General features: G+C 32.6%; 1 protein-coding gene across 1 annotated transcript in view; it reads right to left on the bottom strand.

Annotated features, from left to right (window-relative positions):
* Positions 1-562: 562 nt before the first annotated feature.
* LOC123538761 (uncharacterized) overlaps positions 563-16,997 on the bottom strand; it is a 38,424-nt gene continuing 21,989 nt past the window's right edge. The window contains exons 4-7 of the mRNA XM_053530354.1: positions 6,790-6,905; positions 6,490-6,551; positions 4,546-4,706; positions 563-1,388 (exon numbers count right to left, since the gene is read on the bottom strand). Coding sequence (XP_053386329.1) covers positions 1,281-1,388; positions 4,546-4,706; positions 6,490-6,551; positions 6,790-6,905 — 447 coding nt within the window. The 3' untranslated portion in view covers positions 563-1,280. The remainder of the gene's footprint in view (positions 1,389-4,545; positions 4,707-6,489; positions 6,552-6,789; positions 6,906-16,997) is intronic.

Here is a 16,997-nt window from a genome sequence, read left to right on the forward strand (position 1 = left end):
CGTTTAGGATTTATTCATATGTATTTGATTTACCCCTCCAAACCTGGTTCCTATGATTTTGTCAACTTACTTATGGTGAAAAAATAACTTTTAAGCCGATAATAAAATGAAATACCAGTAAGTATTTTACAGTGCAGATAATACAGTTTTGCTTGTATCAAAATGTCACAATAGAATCACTTTTGTAATACAGAACACCTGGTAGGATTAGTAAGGTGCAATTATATTGATCTCTATTTCCTATGCCTAAATAATGGGACGCCACGTGGAAATATTAACAGGGTAATCAGTAATAATTTATGTTTGGAGGAGAATATGGTCAAAATATTAAAAGTGTATGTCATGGAAGTTTTATTCTTTGAATATGGATTTGTGTACTATTTAACCGTTTATTTTATACGTCGTGGGGAAGTTTTGGCACGCGGATTGTTACACGAAGACCATTTAACCTAGAACCTATTAGTATTTTCATTATATCTAAGACCAGTGCTTCTAATATGATTGATACGGGTGCTGAACATGATATGATATGAAAATACAACGGGGTTTGTTTATGGTCCGAATTAGGCCTATTACTTGAGTGCATAAGATAAGATAAAATAAATTTTATTTTGAATCGGCAAGATAAGTAACAATACAACACAAGCACTCCAGGTGCTTTTGAACCGACTATTTATTAAAAAGTTTATAAGGAACAAAAATAAAAAGCTGTAAAAGAAAGACATGATTACAAGAACTACAAGCATTAAGGGATCTAGTTTGTAAGACTAACATAAAAGCATGTCAAGCACATAACAGAACATAAGATGACATGGCAAAAACAATTTAAATGTAATACTGATAGATAAAAAAAACCCATGTGATTGCTGCTATTCTAGGTCGAAGAACTATAAAGAACTGAACCAGCAAAAAGCACAAAAATGCATAATTTAAAACAAAGATATAGGAAGTTGTCAAGTCAGGATCAGACCTGAGGTGAACTGAACAGCAACAAAATTCAAGGAAATACTACTTCAAGAAAAGAACAATACATCAACCCAGGAGTATATGCATTATGCATATCTGAAAGGTACAAAGCAAGGATGGAATGCTGCATGCACTAAAAGGCAAGGTTATATAAATACATAATATCATACAGGGAAACTCAAGACATGTACATCAACAGGTATGCTGTCAACCGGTCCTATGGATGAAGAAAAAGGTGTGACTGTATAACTGAAGTAAAAAATTAATGGTGAAATTAAAATTTTACACAATGAACATTTACAATTATTTCCATTCTAAAAAGAGATCTGGTTTTTAAATTGGCTGAAATTGACAGCATTTCTGTAAGGTGCAGCATACCTAAAGGAGTTCTTACCAAAATTTGTAGTTCTGACCTGCGGTACCTGAAGAACAATAGAATACCTGAAGTTATAGGTAGAATCATTTTAGTTACAAGGTTGGAAAATACAGGAGGTGCCATATTATTTAATATCTTATATGTTTCAACTGCCAATGTTCATAAACGTCTTACATGTAATGATGGTAATTTAGCCAAGTTTAACAGTCCATCATAAGAAATATTGTAATCATTATAAACATATCTGAGAGCTCTTTCCTGGATATATTCTATTTCCGGGTATTCTTTGCAGAACAAAATGCCAAGACAACAGACAATTATAAAGTTTGATAATACAAAAATCTGTTATCCTTTTTAATTATAGTAAGTTGTTCTGCTGCCTTAGCACAAATGTTTTATATGATTTTCAAACTTTAAATTAAATCATTGTCAACCCCTAATAACTTTACCTCATCTTCAAATTTTATTGCAGTACTACCTATGTTGAATTTTGGTTATTTCTCCTTAGTCTTTTTGCCAACTGTTATTGCTTGAAATGTATCTGGATTTGCTTGCATGCAATTTATTTTAAACCAATGAATAAGTATTTCGCTTTCTGATTGTAATGTTTGCATTAAGAGATCAAAGTTGTGTGACAGAAAGAGAGTGTATTTTCGTCTGCGTAGTTGTAAAGAGTGCCTTTTTGATAAGGTAAAAGATATCATTAATGGAAACGTTATAAGAGGAGAGGCCCTAACATAGATCCCTGAGGAACTCCTTTCTCTATACTAGCCCTTGAGCCGACAATATCATTGATTTTAATTTGTTGCTTACGGGAGGAAATATAGATTGATAGAATTTTAACTGAAAGACCATAACTCTGAAGTTTATTCAGTAAGATTGGATGTGGTAAACAGTCAAAAGCTTTACTCAGGTCCATTAAAATTGCTGCAACATAGTGATTTGAGTCCAGTGCACATTTCCAGTCTTCTAAAAGCCTTAGTAACGTTGTTTGGCAGCCATGACACATTCTGAATGCACATAAAAAATCATCAAAAATATTTTCAAAATAAGCAGTAAATTGATTTCAAATTGATAGATGGGTTTGACAGGATACTGACTGGCCTGTAGTTACATTTACTGAAATGATAATTCTTTTTGAAAATTGGGATTACCTGGGCCTCTTTTAACCTGTCTGGTAAAACATTAGTGGATATTGAAATATTAACTAAGTCTGTATAGAAGGGTACAAGAGAAACTTTTCCTATCAAAGTTTTAGCCGATATTGTATCGACACCTGTAGCTTTTTCACATTAAATTTATTTATATTTTAAGTAACTGTTTTACGATCTTTTAGTTGAAAAGAAAAACTACTTGGAATAAAACAATTTTCATTTACTTTATGTATACTTTCACGATCTTCAGAGTTAAAAACTTCATCTTTGCCTATGTCTTTCGCCACATGAACGAAAAATTCATTAAATATTTCGGCAAACTCCTTTGTATCAGAGATTGTATTACCATTTTCATTTACTATGATTTTTTATTCATTTTTGCATGTTTTTTTTTATAGGTAGATTTTTATAGTTTGCCAGAAGTCTGAGGTTTTGCTGACCACTATACATCTCTCTAGGAAATAGATTTTTATTGCTTTTTTACCTTAATTACCAGGTTTCTATTTTGACTGTAATTTCCCCAATTTTTACGAATTTTTATGTTATAAATACTTGTGGTATGCTTTTTTTCCTTTGGTAAATTACTTTTCTTATTGTTTTATTCATGTATTGTAATTATTCGTTCTTCCTATTTGATTGTTTAGCTGGAACATTTTTAATTAAATGTTTTTGTGACATCTTCTTCAATCAACCTGTTATATACTGGTACTCATGATAAACTCAGACAGAAAATGAGATTTTTTACCTGTAACTTTTTTATTTCTGCGAATTGTTATCAATGGTTGGTATCAGAATAAAGCTTAGCTTTTACTGAATAATTGACATAATTTAACTTTATATTTAGCAAGCAAACTCACAAGAAGTGAGGCCCTGAAAGAGATATGTAAAATGGGGAATGTACGAACGTTGACTGATGATAAATTCGACCACTTTGTCAATAAAAAAAAATCTCCATAGTATTATATTGAAACTTTCCTAAAAATGATGCAACAATCATTCCCGATCAAGTAATGAAAAGTGACCCAATGTCAGGCCTTCATGTATTGACAGTGAGCATGCGCAAAAAACACTCTTCCCCAATATTTTTGGGTAAATATTTTTTAAACAGACAAATGTAAGTCATTTATTTATACAGAATATTTACCAGTTTTGTTTTTGTTTACACCAGTTGGTGTTGTAATTTATAAGTGGTTGCTATTAGACGGCATGTTCAATTATATAAAAAACCAATTGCAATTGAATAAATTAAAGGTGGCCGACTTTATCATCTGTTCGAGTTTATCTTCAGTACCAGTATATGATGTACATTTAAAAATTCACGAGAAGTATCTCCAAAAAGTGTTATTTGTTAAAGATCATTTTGAAAAATTTCTATTTAAATTTTTTGAAACTCCTATATGAGATTTCTGTTTGTTTTTCAAATGTTTGGAATCGTAATATTGACTACAATACAGTAACTAATCATGTTGTGGCAATCATTGATTCCTGTTGCAAAATATAATGTCTTTAAACATTTTTAAAAATACATCTTAAAGAGAGGGAACAATTTTTTTGTAAAACAAGTAGCCTCCTTTATAATATTGTTTAAACAAAACAGTTCACAAAAATTAGAGATATTCCTTTGATTTCTGACAAAAAGTCACAATTTAGGTCACCTACTATTGCATATGTTTGACGTCGCGGGAGTGTAATAAAGCCATTACATAAAAATGATAATACACTGGTGTAATAAAGCTTTGACGACAACGTCGTTTATAGTATAGGAGACGTTGGTCAAATTGACATGTTTATATAGTAAAAGAAAGTAGATTTTTTTTATGTTTCGACAGGAAAAGCTAACATGTGATAAAAAGAATATTACATTTGTGACTTTCCACATTGAATTTGTTAAACACGTTGAATAAAATTGATAAAATGCTCGGCAGACTCATGCTCGGCAGAGCCACGTAGTTTGTTATTTCATTCAACTCGTTTAATGAATTCAATATGAAAAGACACTATGTTATATCCTCTATTTAGAAAACACCATTTTGTTTTGTTTAAGTTTACCTTTTTGTGGCCAGATTCTAAATCTTTTCTGCGCCATGATGGAATGTCACTTCTGGTGTATGCTAATAAACCACCACCATCTATGATTCTATCACGTCTCTCCAGTTTGTAGCCTGGCACACTTACAGTAGCATCAAGAAAATGGTCGAACAATATTGTCTCTAAAAGAAATAACAAGTCGACTAACATATCATTTAAGATCTCAGATATTTCTTAAAATTTTGATTTTAAACTATTAATGTTCAGATGTGCCAGAATTAATTTTTTAGAATGTTTATTTCTCTCTTCCCGCAGTACATAACCACCAATAGGACAGTTATGAAATCGTAAATTATACCATGTTAAAAATTCTTGTCTTCAGTATTGATGCAGCCGTACATGCATACGTAATCGAACAGAAATCTCAGAGGTCTACAATATTACGTTAATGATATATCTTAAACCGATGGCATGGTTGGATAGTTTTGACCTAATACAAATGAAAAGCTGGTGGATAAACCCTTATCGTTTAGCCAAAGAAGCACGTAAGGTTGCCTTATTTATTATTAAACAATTGAATTGATGCAACTTACTGTCAAAGTAATTATTACTTCTAATTATTTAAGATTTACAACATTTACGCTGAGCACTGGAACACGAACTTAGCAAGTTCTGGTTTGACCACTATTGTGTATGCATTTTCAAAGAAAATTCCCTTTTAAAAATGTTGTCGTTATTCTTTATTTTTTTCATTTATTGTTGTTGTTGTTGTCGATGTTTCTTTACTTTACTGTAGAAATAAATTAATGAAGTGATACCATTTAATTATTTGAATGTATAGTTACAGTAATTCATTTTGTTTATTTATTTTGTTTGCTTTGGGCTTAATGCCGTTTTTTGTCAACAGTATTTTAGTTATGCAACGGAGGACAGTTAAACTAACTTGTGTTCCTGGATTTTGTACCAGTACAAACCTGTTCTCCAGAACTAACTGCCAGCTTCTCCACATGAATCAGAGGTGGAGGACGAATGATGTTAGACACAACGTCTTTTATCAAATCGTCATGGAGAACATACGCCCCTTCCGGGGATCGAACTCGCGACCATGCGGTCCGTAGATCTGCGCTCTCCCTACTGAGCTAAGCAGGCGGGTTCGTTTATTTATTTAGTTAAAAGCAAACTAATCAGTCATTCAATTCACAAGTTGCACACCACTCACCAGCTAAATGCTTGTTTAAGTCAATCGGTGAACATTGGCAAAGATAACAAAAGTAAATTTTATATACTGTCGCTTTGAGAAACAGTGAACATAAGGTATTTAGAGCTTTTCAGCGTCTCCGCTTTAAGAACAATTAAAACCGGTTATACCTTACCCCTAGCTATTTGCTGGCACCCATCTACAGCTGGAAAGACTGAAACAATCATGATAAAGTGTCTAGCGTAGGAAACACCGCATTTTAAAAAGCCAGGAATCGAACGCAGGGTCTTCACCTCCGTAGGAAAGCGTCTTAGCTCTCTCGACCAATGCGTCCGCAAGAAAACCATGTCTCGAACTGCTTTGTCTCTTATACATATTTGCAAAATGATGATATTTTCAGAAAATAAACTTTTTCTAAGGTGTTAAATAGATATAAAACATTGCATATAAGGATAATCAGTGAATCAATTTTCGAATTGGGAGACGTCGGCCATTTTGTTTCTTATGTAAAATGTTAAATGGTCTTGCGCAACGGCCAGTCAAACTCAATATTAGTTTCCCGTATTTACTGTCTGTGTAAAGGGGCCGCTAATCACAGGATGTACATACGGTTTTGTATGTCGAATGAAAGTCCGAAATATTTATTTGCAGTAAATATATAAAACCTAAGAAGTAAGTGCATCAATTTCTCCACAATGAGTTAAGGTTTAACTTGGAACTTAGATCTGACGAATATTCGATCGTATGTTATATGTAATAAACTTTACCAGACGAGCTATCAGAATCTTCGATTATGCTGTCATAGGTACCAATCCCAGAATCCGGTGTACTACAAGAAATGTATTACATATTAAGATTATTCATATTACATCCTCTAAAGAAAGGAAACACATCCACATCAAATCATCGCTAAAATACAGGATATTGCATACTCTCAATTTAGTGATTAATCAACGTTGAAATATTTTACGTTTAAATTGTCAGCTACTGTACATATACATACCAAACTGCTAAAGTTGATGTTTTTTTTTATTAATGCAATTAAATTGAAGTTGCTTTTTGCTTACGGTACGTCATCTTTGTATTTGCGAATGAGTTCTTTGAGTGTGTCTTTTCCTGTTGGATTTATGTCCTTGTTGTTTTTCCAATCTCTTAACAACATCTCTTTTAAAGCATTGCGTCGCTGAAACAGGTACAAAAAGACTGTGCAAAATAATTTATATTATTATACCAGAAGTAATCTAATAAATCATACTGATAAGTACAATTTGGAACTGGTATTGCCATTGGCATAAACTGTGCATACATGTTGCATATTTAGTGTTGTATTGATATATTATGCCTTTCTTAACATACACAGGTAACGTTTTTATTGCATTTAATAATAATCCACGATAACGGGTTTCTAGATACGCTATTTTGCTCAAAACTTATTGTTGATACTTTTTATCTCCGGGAGCTCCAATTCATTGATATTAATACTAACAGTACCCATATTACTTTCTTGGATTTACAACTCTATATCAAATGATATTGTACATACTAAAAGTAGGGAAAGAAAGATGATTTTAACTTTAGCATTTATGCCTTGTTAGAGGTACTGTGTCGATTTTTTAGCTTTAACGTTTTGGATTCCAATACTCCCACTTTCATAGTTCTGACTATTGTTTAATTACCCTTTGGAGGTTATAACACACTAAATAGTTGTTGTTCTTTATTCTATATAAAACTGATCTAATTCCAGTGACCGCAGCACACATCAGGACCCATTTTAAATGTCTGTAACCTACATTTTCTTGAAGAATATTGTCATTACTAACTAAAAATCAAAAGAAAAGTGGGGGTCATTTTTGATGAAAGAAAAATAATTTCAGTCAAACACACAAACTGCAAAATCACCTAAAAAACGAGACCCCAAATTATTATGGTGGTGTATGATCTAAGTTTCCATGAAAAATTTTGTAATGTTGTTATTTCATTATGAAAATGCTACCTACATGTCAAGTAAAGATCTGTCATGTGATTTTAGCAAAAAAATTGCAAAGAAAATAAGGAAAATAGCTCTACAGAGCAAAAAAACTGAGGACTATTTGTATCCGCCATTATGCGACTACCATTTTTTTTTTCGCGCCTTTTTCTTTTTAGTGTCTGTATGCCTGGATATGGAGCCTGCTTTTAAGTTGATCTTTGAACAGTTTCTGTGAAGTGCTGGCTCTATAAGCTCGGATGCCCTCTTTAGATACTAGTTTGTGTAGTTCTGCTCATTGTTTCCTCGTTTATATACTTATAGCATAGGTCTTCTATAATTTCAAATGTTAATGGCAGAATGTTTATTGTAAAACTAAATACTGGCATTTATTGAAATACATTACACACAATTTATGTACTGACGTGAAGGTATTCAGCACGTTCAGTATAAAACCGAGAGTAAGATTGAATGAATCAATTTATCATTTAGTATTTTTGATTTGCTTTGATTTATGCACAGTATTCACTAATAGAATTATTATATGATGTGGTGAATGGGGTGGTCACACATATAATATTGATTTAAACACATAATTAGACCCCAAAATAGGAGCTAATGCTCACACTTGAGAATCCTAATGTTTTAGAGAAAGAAGGGGATAGTAAAACAGATGTAGCGTTAAATGACTGGTCAAAAAAGAGAGAACTATTTAATGACAAGACAGGAAAAGATCAGAAAAGCTTATAAACGAAATAATGCTGGTTATAAGCAAACTGTGAACGAACTTTGCTGCCGAACGTAGGAAGCACTGGATTGAAATTGACAATTATATATCTTTATTTCAAGAATTCTTAATAGAACGCACTGTTGTAAACATATATAGATTAAGAAAAGTGTTTTGATTATCAACAGTATTCAGGATGAAACTGATTCATACTTTTGACTAGGACACTGGCTATTGATGGTTTAGAATGTATGTGTACAACTTGTAAAACCAGTCTTTTGAATAAAATAGTTGCAAAGATATCTGTACAAAATATACGAGTTTGACTGAAAGAAAACAGATTTATTTCTTTACGGTTATCTTTCTGGCAATTAAAAGTGGTGGAAAAAATACCCAAAAGCCAACATTATTCTGTGAAAGGAAAAGTTTACAACGTTCCTGAAAGTAATGCATTGCAAAGATCATTTAGTGAAAATGTAACAGTAGCTGTCAAATGGAAAAAGATACTGTCATCCAAATTTTCAGAGATTGTGCGCTATTTATGAGTTTCAGTAGTATCTCCCTGTCTTACGGGAAACAGTGATTTGTACAAACATAGCAGTGACGAAAGATACAGATTGGGCTGCACATGTAACAAATGATTGTGAAGCGACTGTACAAGAATGATTTCATCGACCGTACCCACATCTGATGATGTTCCAGACAAATAAAATATATCTTGCTAATCTTCAAAGCAAAGTAGTCGATGATATACCAGAAAATGCCATATATGATACAGCTGCAGAATATTTTTTGAAACATCTTCCTTAAGAAGGCAGATGTTGAAAATAGAAATGGTCGGTTTTTTTTCCCCAAAAAAAAAATCAGCACCGGGTTGTGTTATTTGATAATATTAAAAATATTTCTTTTTTTCCCAATAGGTTTGCGTTTAAAGGAAAAAAAACTGAAATACGGGAAAGAAACAGATTTGTTTTAAAAGCTATTATAGTAATTTTGCTAAATGGGAATATGATTTAGTGCTGTTTGCAATTTTTCTCAAAACGTAAGGCTAAAGCAAAAAACCTTAAAATACTGAAAGGGGAGAAAAAGAAAATAAATTCTTTTGGGGAGGAAAAATTTGGGGGAAAAAAAAACCCCAAAAAACAGATAATCTTTTTTTTCGTCAAAATGGTCAAAGATAATTTTAAATGAGACTTTACAAATTTTTTGCCAAAAACGTTTAAATATATCTAAGGATCTAACATAGAGAGTATGACCACTTGACAAGGAAAAACTTAAAATGAAAATTCAATTTCTACAACTAACACCTACGTATATATATGCAGATGTTCAAGCAGTACGAATTTATAGTAAAATTCGCGTGTGTATTAAAAGCACATCGAAACTAACTTTTCGGTTAGTGGATTTTGTGGGGAAAAGTAACGCCCCGTTTGTACTGCTAAAAAATTTTGCCCCCCTTTAATTGGTTTTTGTGGTGGTGTTTAGTTCGCAAAAAAATTCTCTCCCCCCTCCCTCCCCCCCCTCTCCCCTTTTTTTAAAGTTTTCAGTAATCAATCATTTTTTAATGTGATTATGCCCTATAGTCCAATTTTGCCCCCTCCCCTTTGGGCCCCCGGTCTAAAAAAAAATTTTGTTTGTCGGGTTTTGGGTTTTAAAACCCCTTTTTTTAAAAAGTTTTTTCATTTATGTAACGGGGGCATTTTAACCTAAGGGTGTTTTTTTGGTTTTTTAAACCGGTGTCGCGGGGAAAAACACACCCGTGGAAATATTCCCACCGTGTGTTTAATTACGCGGCGGCGTGAAAATCCCAGGGTTCCGGGGTATACCGTGATAATCGAAACGGGCGGTCTTACCCCTTTAGATATATATATAAATATGATACAAAAAAATTATTCAGGAATGTTTTCTGCAAAAGGGTAAAATTTTAATTGGGTGTTAAAGGCGCGTATAAATTTTGGGGGGTTTTCCCATCAAACCCACATACTTTAAAAAAAATGGGATTTTTTTTTTCAAAAATTTAATAAATCTTTTTTTTTTAATATTTTCAATTTTTTAACTGAATTGGGACTGTTAAATATTGGAACCCGGGGGGGGGGAAACAATGAGGGGGGAAAACACGTGCGTGTATACAAAAATTTAAAAATAATTTTTGGGAAAAATTTTTTTTTTAAAAAAACCCAATTTTTTCTGTAAAAGGGGTATATTTTGTGCGGGGAAACAAAAATATAGCATTCCCATGCTCCCCCTTTTTTGAAAAAAATCTACCTTCTTCAAAATCAATTATAAATATGTTTGTTTTTACTGCAATTAAACAAATTTTTAAATGTGAGTTTTTTATGGGAAAACTAAGGGGCAGGGGCGGATTATAACTGACTTTTTTTTGATAGAGAAATAGGGACGAAAAACGTATGTTAAAATAAAGGGTTTTTGTTATTTTTGACTTTACAAAAAAAACCACGTAAAAGTTTAAATCAAGAATGTTTTTTAATATTCAGGTGCGTAGCAACTCGGTGTGTGAAAAAAGCAAATATTTTTAAAAGAAAAAGGAAAGTTTTTTTTTTTTTTTTTTTTATAAACAAAATGTTAAAATTTTTTGATTTGTTTTAAATTTTTAAATACTTGCCCGTACATTTTTTTTAAAAAACCGAATATTATAAACTGATACAATCTTAAAAAATCCGGGGCGGTAAAAATGATACGAATTTTAAAAAATTAAAGGGGCGGATAGTGAGGAGTTTACTACGTAAATGTTAGGGGGGCGGCGTATAAAAGATATATATATTTGCAAAAATGATTCAGAATGCTTCTGCATTTTTTTTTAAAATTTTATTTTCGGGGTGGCTTGAGGCCATCGAAAGGGGTGCACATTTAAAATTTTAATAACTTTTTGATGAAATATATTTATTTTATTTAAAGAAAATTTTATTCTGTTTTTGAGAAATTTAAATCTGGTGGAAAAGAGCCCCTGGGGAAATTAACTTGGGAAGTGATTTTTCCCGTGTAGTGCATTAAAACCCAAATGTTTAACAACGATTTGGATTCTTTAAAAAGAAACAAGAAGGGGGGTTTACTTAGCTTTTTTTGGCATTTTCGGCGTGGGGCCCGTTAATATTAAAGGGAAACTTTGTTAGTCTAATTTGGAACCCCTTTTTACTTAAGACCTTCCGGGTTAAACAGGTATAAAATACGAGTACGATGTATTAATTTTTTTCAAAAAGTTTCCCAAGCTTTTTAATTGGCGTTTTTTTTTTTAATATTCAGGGGGTGAAAAAAACTCGGGTTGTAAAGCACCAAAGCAATATTTTAAAAATGGAAAATTAAAAAAACCCTTTTAATTTTTAAAATTTGCCCTTAAAAAGGTTTTTCCGTTTTTGTGAATTACTGGGCCCCGGGGGGTGAGAATCCCCACGGTTTGGGGTAAAAAGCCTGATAATCGCACGGGGGTTTTAGTTTTACACATTTTTTCCCCAAAAGGTTACTTTAAAAATTTTTCAAAAATGATTTTGCATCAAGGGATTTTAAATTTAATTGGGTTTCAGGCGGGGGGTATCAATTCGGAGGTGAGAAACCCCAAAGCCACTACTTGGGAAAAAAAAAGGGATTTTTTTTTTGAAAATATGGCCTTTTTTTTAAAATATTTTTATTTTTAATTAAATATTTTTTCTAAATTGGACAAAATGTTTTAAACCACGAGTGATAACTTAAAAATAATCCAGTGCCTGGGCGGGTATTTAGGAAATATTTTTTTGCGGCGTACTTATTTTTTTTTTTAATATTCATGTTGGCAACTCTATAGTGAGCATAAAAGAAAACATATTTTAAAAAAAAAAAAAATGGGAAAATTTAAAAAATAATTCATATTAAAATTTGTTTAAAGGGTTTTTCCGTTTTTTTGCGATAACTAGGGTGGGGCGGGGGAAAATTTAAAACCGGTTTGGGGGAAAAGCCGTGTTTAATTTCGAAAGGGAATGGTTTTTGGTTTTGGGACATAGGGTACCAATTGGGGTAAAAAAAATTTATTCGGGAAATTAAATTTTGCAAAAAAGGGAATAAAAAATTGGGGTTTTTTTCAGGGGTGTATAAAACCCGGTTTGTGTGCATCAAAGCCAACCCCTTTGAAAAAACGGCGTGAGAATCCCGCGGTTTGGGGGAAAGACGTGATAATCGCCGGGGGGTTCTTAGTATTGCCCATATATACTTTAAAAACGAGTTGCCCAAGGGCAACATTTTTGGGGTGCCCGCCGGTGACAAAAGGACTGGGGAGTTGAAAACACGAAACTCGGGTCCCCTGAGAAAAAATTTGTCCCCAAAAAAACCCATTGTGTGGTTTTTTTAAAAATCCCACTTTCAATGACAAATTAAATTTGTCCCGGGGAAAAGGTAATTATACAAAAATTTAAAACCTTTAATCTCCAAGTGTGCCCTTTAACCTTTGAGTATTGAAATAGGTGTTTGCGCGCGTAGCCGTCTCATGGTGATGAAGAATTGTCCCAAATTATTTTAAAATCCCACATTCAATGAAAAAGTTTTGCCCGGGCCCCCAGGTCAATTACAGAAATTTATTTGACCTTTTAACCCAAGGTGACCTTGACCTTTAAAGATATTGACCCCGGGTTGAAATGTGACACCATCCCCGGGGGGGTTTGAAAATTGGGGCCCCATTTTATAATCCCACATTAAATACAAAGTTTTTGGCCCGGGAACAAAGTCAAAATAGCGTTTTTGGGTTTTTAAAACTCAGTGGGACCTTGACCGTAAGATTTGACACGGGTGTTGCACGCGAACGCCGTTAATTTTTGGTGAACAATTGTATAAGTTTTTTTTAAAAACCCCACAATAATAAATGACAAATTTAGGGCCCAGGACAAAGAAATCGGACGGACACCGGCGGGCCATTTGGACAACGGGTTCTAAAAAAAAACGGCTTTGGAATCCACGGTTTGGGTATAGCTGGAAAAAGGGGGCACAGGCGGTCTTAGTTTTAGACTATTAACAAAAAAGATATAAAAAAATTTTTCGGGAATGATTTCTGCATAAAGGGGGGGAAAAAAAATACTTGGGATTCGGGCCCGCGCATCAATCGGAGGTGTGCATCAAAGCCCATCCTTAAAAAAATGGGTTTTTTTTTTTTCATAAAAATTATGTCTTTTCTCTTTAGAATAGTTTCATTATTTTCTATATATTTTTTTTTAAATTGGACTATAGCCCAATCTTTTTATCAATTTAAATGATTAGGTCAAGGTTTTTTGATTAATCCGGAAACCGATTGCTTCCGCCCGGGCTAAACAAACCATTTTCCCAAAACGATATAAACCCATCCTTCCCCGGAAGGGGGGCAAAAAAAATGTCAATGTGCATGTCAAAAAAAAACCAATCGAGGCCTTTTTTTGATTTTTTCAAATTTTACCAAGGTTCATCTTTTCTGATGCTGCAGTTTTTAAACCCCCCGGACTAACCCCTTATTAAAATTCCCCCGGAAAAAAAGATTATATTTTTTGCGATAAAAAAAACGGTTGACGCATGGACGGGTAAGAGCCCCATTATGACTCAATTTTTACATCAGATTAAGCAGGGACCCCGATATATTACCCCTCGGGTAAATAAAGTCTAACAAAATTTTATCTAAGTAGGTAAATAAAAAAATTTTAGGCCGTGCCAGGGAAAAACCCAACAAGTGGGTTTCCCCAGCTTTGGTCCGGAAAAAGCATGCACTTCTGGTCAGGGCCCTTGCTGTACGTTTTTAAAAACCCTTTTGGGAAAATTGGGGAAAAAACTGTTAGCAAACAGCTGGATCCTGAAAAAATTTTGGCGCGGATGGCATCGGGCCCGGGGCCCTTTGGGGTCCCCAAACCACTATGCTGATTTTCTCAGACGGGCTCTTTAAATTTTTTAGTTATCAGGTATAAAAACTCAAAACACTCCTTAAAAATTTTTTTTAAGAAGGGGTTTAAAAAAAATTTGGAAGGGGTTTTTTTAAAGGGGTTTGGGAGTTAAATGGAAAATCAAAAGAAACGATTTTTTTATAAAACTTTAAACTTTTTATTTTGTTTTTTATTAATAAATAAACAAAAATGGGTTAAACCCAATGTTACAATGTTAAAAACGTTTTTCCCCCTAAAAATTCCCAAAAAAGCACAGATGAAATTTATTTCAATTTTAAAAGATTATCCATCTTTTTAAGGGAAAAAATTTCGCAGTTTAAGGGTTATGCCCTTGTACAAATTTATACAAACAAACCCAAACCCAACACCCTTTGTGGTGAAAATTTATAAATTTACCTATATTCCCTTTTGTTGCATTTTTGGGAATTTTAAACATGTCCCTTTTCTTTCCAAAACCCCCCCCAAAACCAACTGCTTTTTTCCCATATAAAAAAATCAAAAATTTTGGGAAAGAGTGTTAAAAAAATACCCTCAGGAAAAAAAAATTCATTGTAACGCCCCTTTTAAACCTTGGGCCCACATCCCTAGCAGGGCCAATCTTCATATCATGTTTGGGGGTCCTGGGGGAAAATGCTGCTTTTTGTACTGGCATGACTTTTCTTCCCCTTGGAAGACTTAAAAAAATTTTAAAAAGCAATCCCCTTAGTTCTGCTGAGATAAAATATTTTTTTAAAATAAAATAAGGGGTTATTTTCATAAATTCAGTCAAATTTTATCTCCCCCTGTTGTCCGAGCCCAAATTCATGGATAAATGACATTAAAATCAGTATCTTCTTTGGTTTTACTGAGAACACCAAATTTTAAAAGAAGAAGGAATGAAACTTTGCAAAAAAATCAGTCAATATAATCACAATAATTTTTCTCTGCCCAAACTAAGACAAAATGAAATTTCAAGAGTCCTTATATATTTACTGGATAAATCCTTTTTAAAAAAAAATCAGGGAAGGTAATCATGTTTGGTACATGCATGTAAAAAATACACATAAAATTTTTCACAATAATATAAAAGGAAATATTCATACTAAAAAACATTAAAGGCAAGAGTTATCAAAAATACTATATCTTCCCAAAAAAAACCCTTTAAAACCCAATTTCATTGAAGCTCAAAATTTAAAATTCATTTACATAAAAAAAAAAGGGAGGTCTTTTTTTCAAAAATTCAGTCAATATGTATTTTCACTGACTGCCCAAGTAAATCTGAGGCTTTAACAGTATCTTCTTTGGGTTTAAAAATGATTTTCCCCTTTTTCAATTTGAAATAAAGGGAGGTGTTTTGGGGAACAAAAAAATTTTTCCATATCACTCCCTGTTTGGGGGTCTCTTTTCCAGCTCGACTTTTTTCGGGTTTTGGATAGGGGGGCCCTGGGCAAATCTGAGAACCTGGAGCTGTCACGGGTTTTTTTTAAATGACCCAACGGCGGTGAAAAAATATTGATAATAATAATCTTTTTTAAAAAATATTAAGAAATATAGAGATAAAGAAAAAGTGAAATTAAAAACACTTTAAAAAGTACATTTTAAGAAAAACGGGCACAATTCATTAAATTTTAGTGCAGATTATGCATCTTGTGTAATATGATGGGGTGATGATTGATGATGTTAACTATTTTAAGTTAATTTTTTAAATGGAAAGATTTAGTGTTAAAAGTTTAAAATATATGTCAAAATGTTTTGTCAAATGTGGATTTGGTAAAAAAACTAAAACCAAATTTCAAAGCCCAAAAGGGACATATTCATAAAAAAAATACCTATATTTTAAATAAACTTTCCCTATATAGAGAGACTGTTTAAATTAAAAAAGGTGACAAAATTTTAAAAGGGCCCATAGTTAAATTTCAAACCCTTTGATGGGTTTTTGAAACTTTTGGGCCAAAAAAACTTGGTAAAAATGATGAACATTACTGTTTTGTTTCAAAACTGTAAAAAGGGCCCCTTTAAAAAATTTAGGGGATGGTAAAAAAATTAAACCTGGGGGTAATAAATGTAATCCCAGGGGGAGTACGATAGCCCCCCTTATTTTTAAATTTAAATCAAATTTTAAACTAAAAACCCTTAAAAAACTGTGATTTTTTAAAGGCCATTAAAAGAAAATCTGGGGAATATTCATCATATTAAAATTCCTCGCAAAATAAAATTTCACAAATTGAATAAAAAATTCATCGTCTTTAAACCATGTAAAAAAGGGCCCAAATGGTAAAATTTCCGGGGGACAGCATAAAGGGGGCCCAAGGGAAGCAATTAAAAAGCTGATGTCTGACCTAAAATGTAAAAAAATTATTTTAAAATGATGTATTTAAATTGCGAAAAAATGACAAAAAAAATTCCCTATAAAAATAGCTCAATTTCCCGGTTTTTTAATAAAACCTTTTTCCTTTTAAATCTTTCTTTTTAAAAATCTGTTTTTTGCTTCAAAATATGTACTTTATATAAAGGTCCCCATGACATTAAAACCTTTTAAATGTAGCAAAATCCCCCCAAGAAAAACAAAAAGAGGGCCTTTTATGGCCCTATATCCTCACCTGTTTTTTCATTGCACTTAAGGAAAAGTCTTAAAGGTAAAAAAGTCATAAAAAAAGAAATCAAAAAAATTATGAGAAAAAATATTTGAAATTTCTTAAAGTTATTTTTAAAAAACAAGTT

The sequence above is a fragment of the Mercenaria mercenaria genome, chromosome 18 (genome assembly GCF_021730395.1).
Source record: "Mercenaria mercenaria strain notata chromosome 18, MADL_Memer_1, whole genome shotgun sequence".
NCBI classification, from domain to species: Eukaryota; Metazoa; Mollusca; class Bivalvia; order Venerida; family Veneridae; genus Mercenaria; species Mercenaria mercenaria.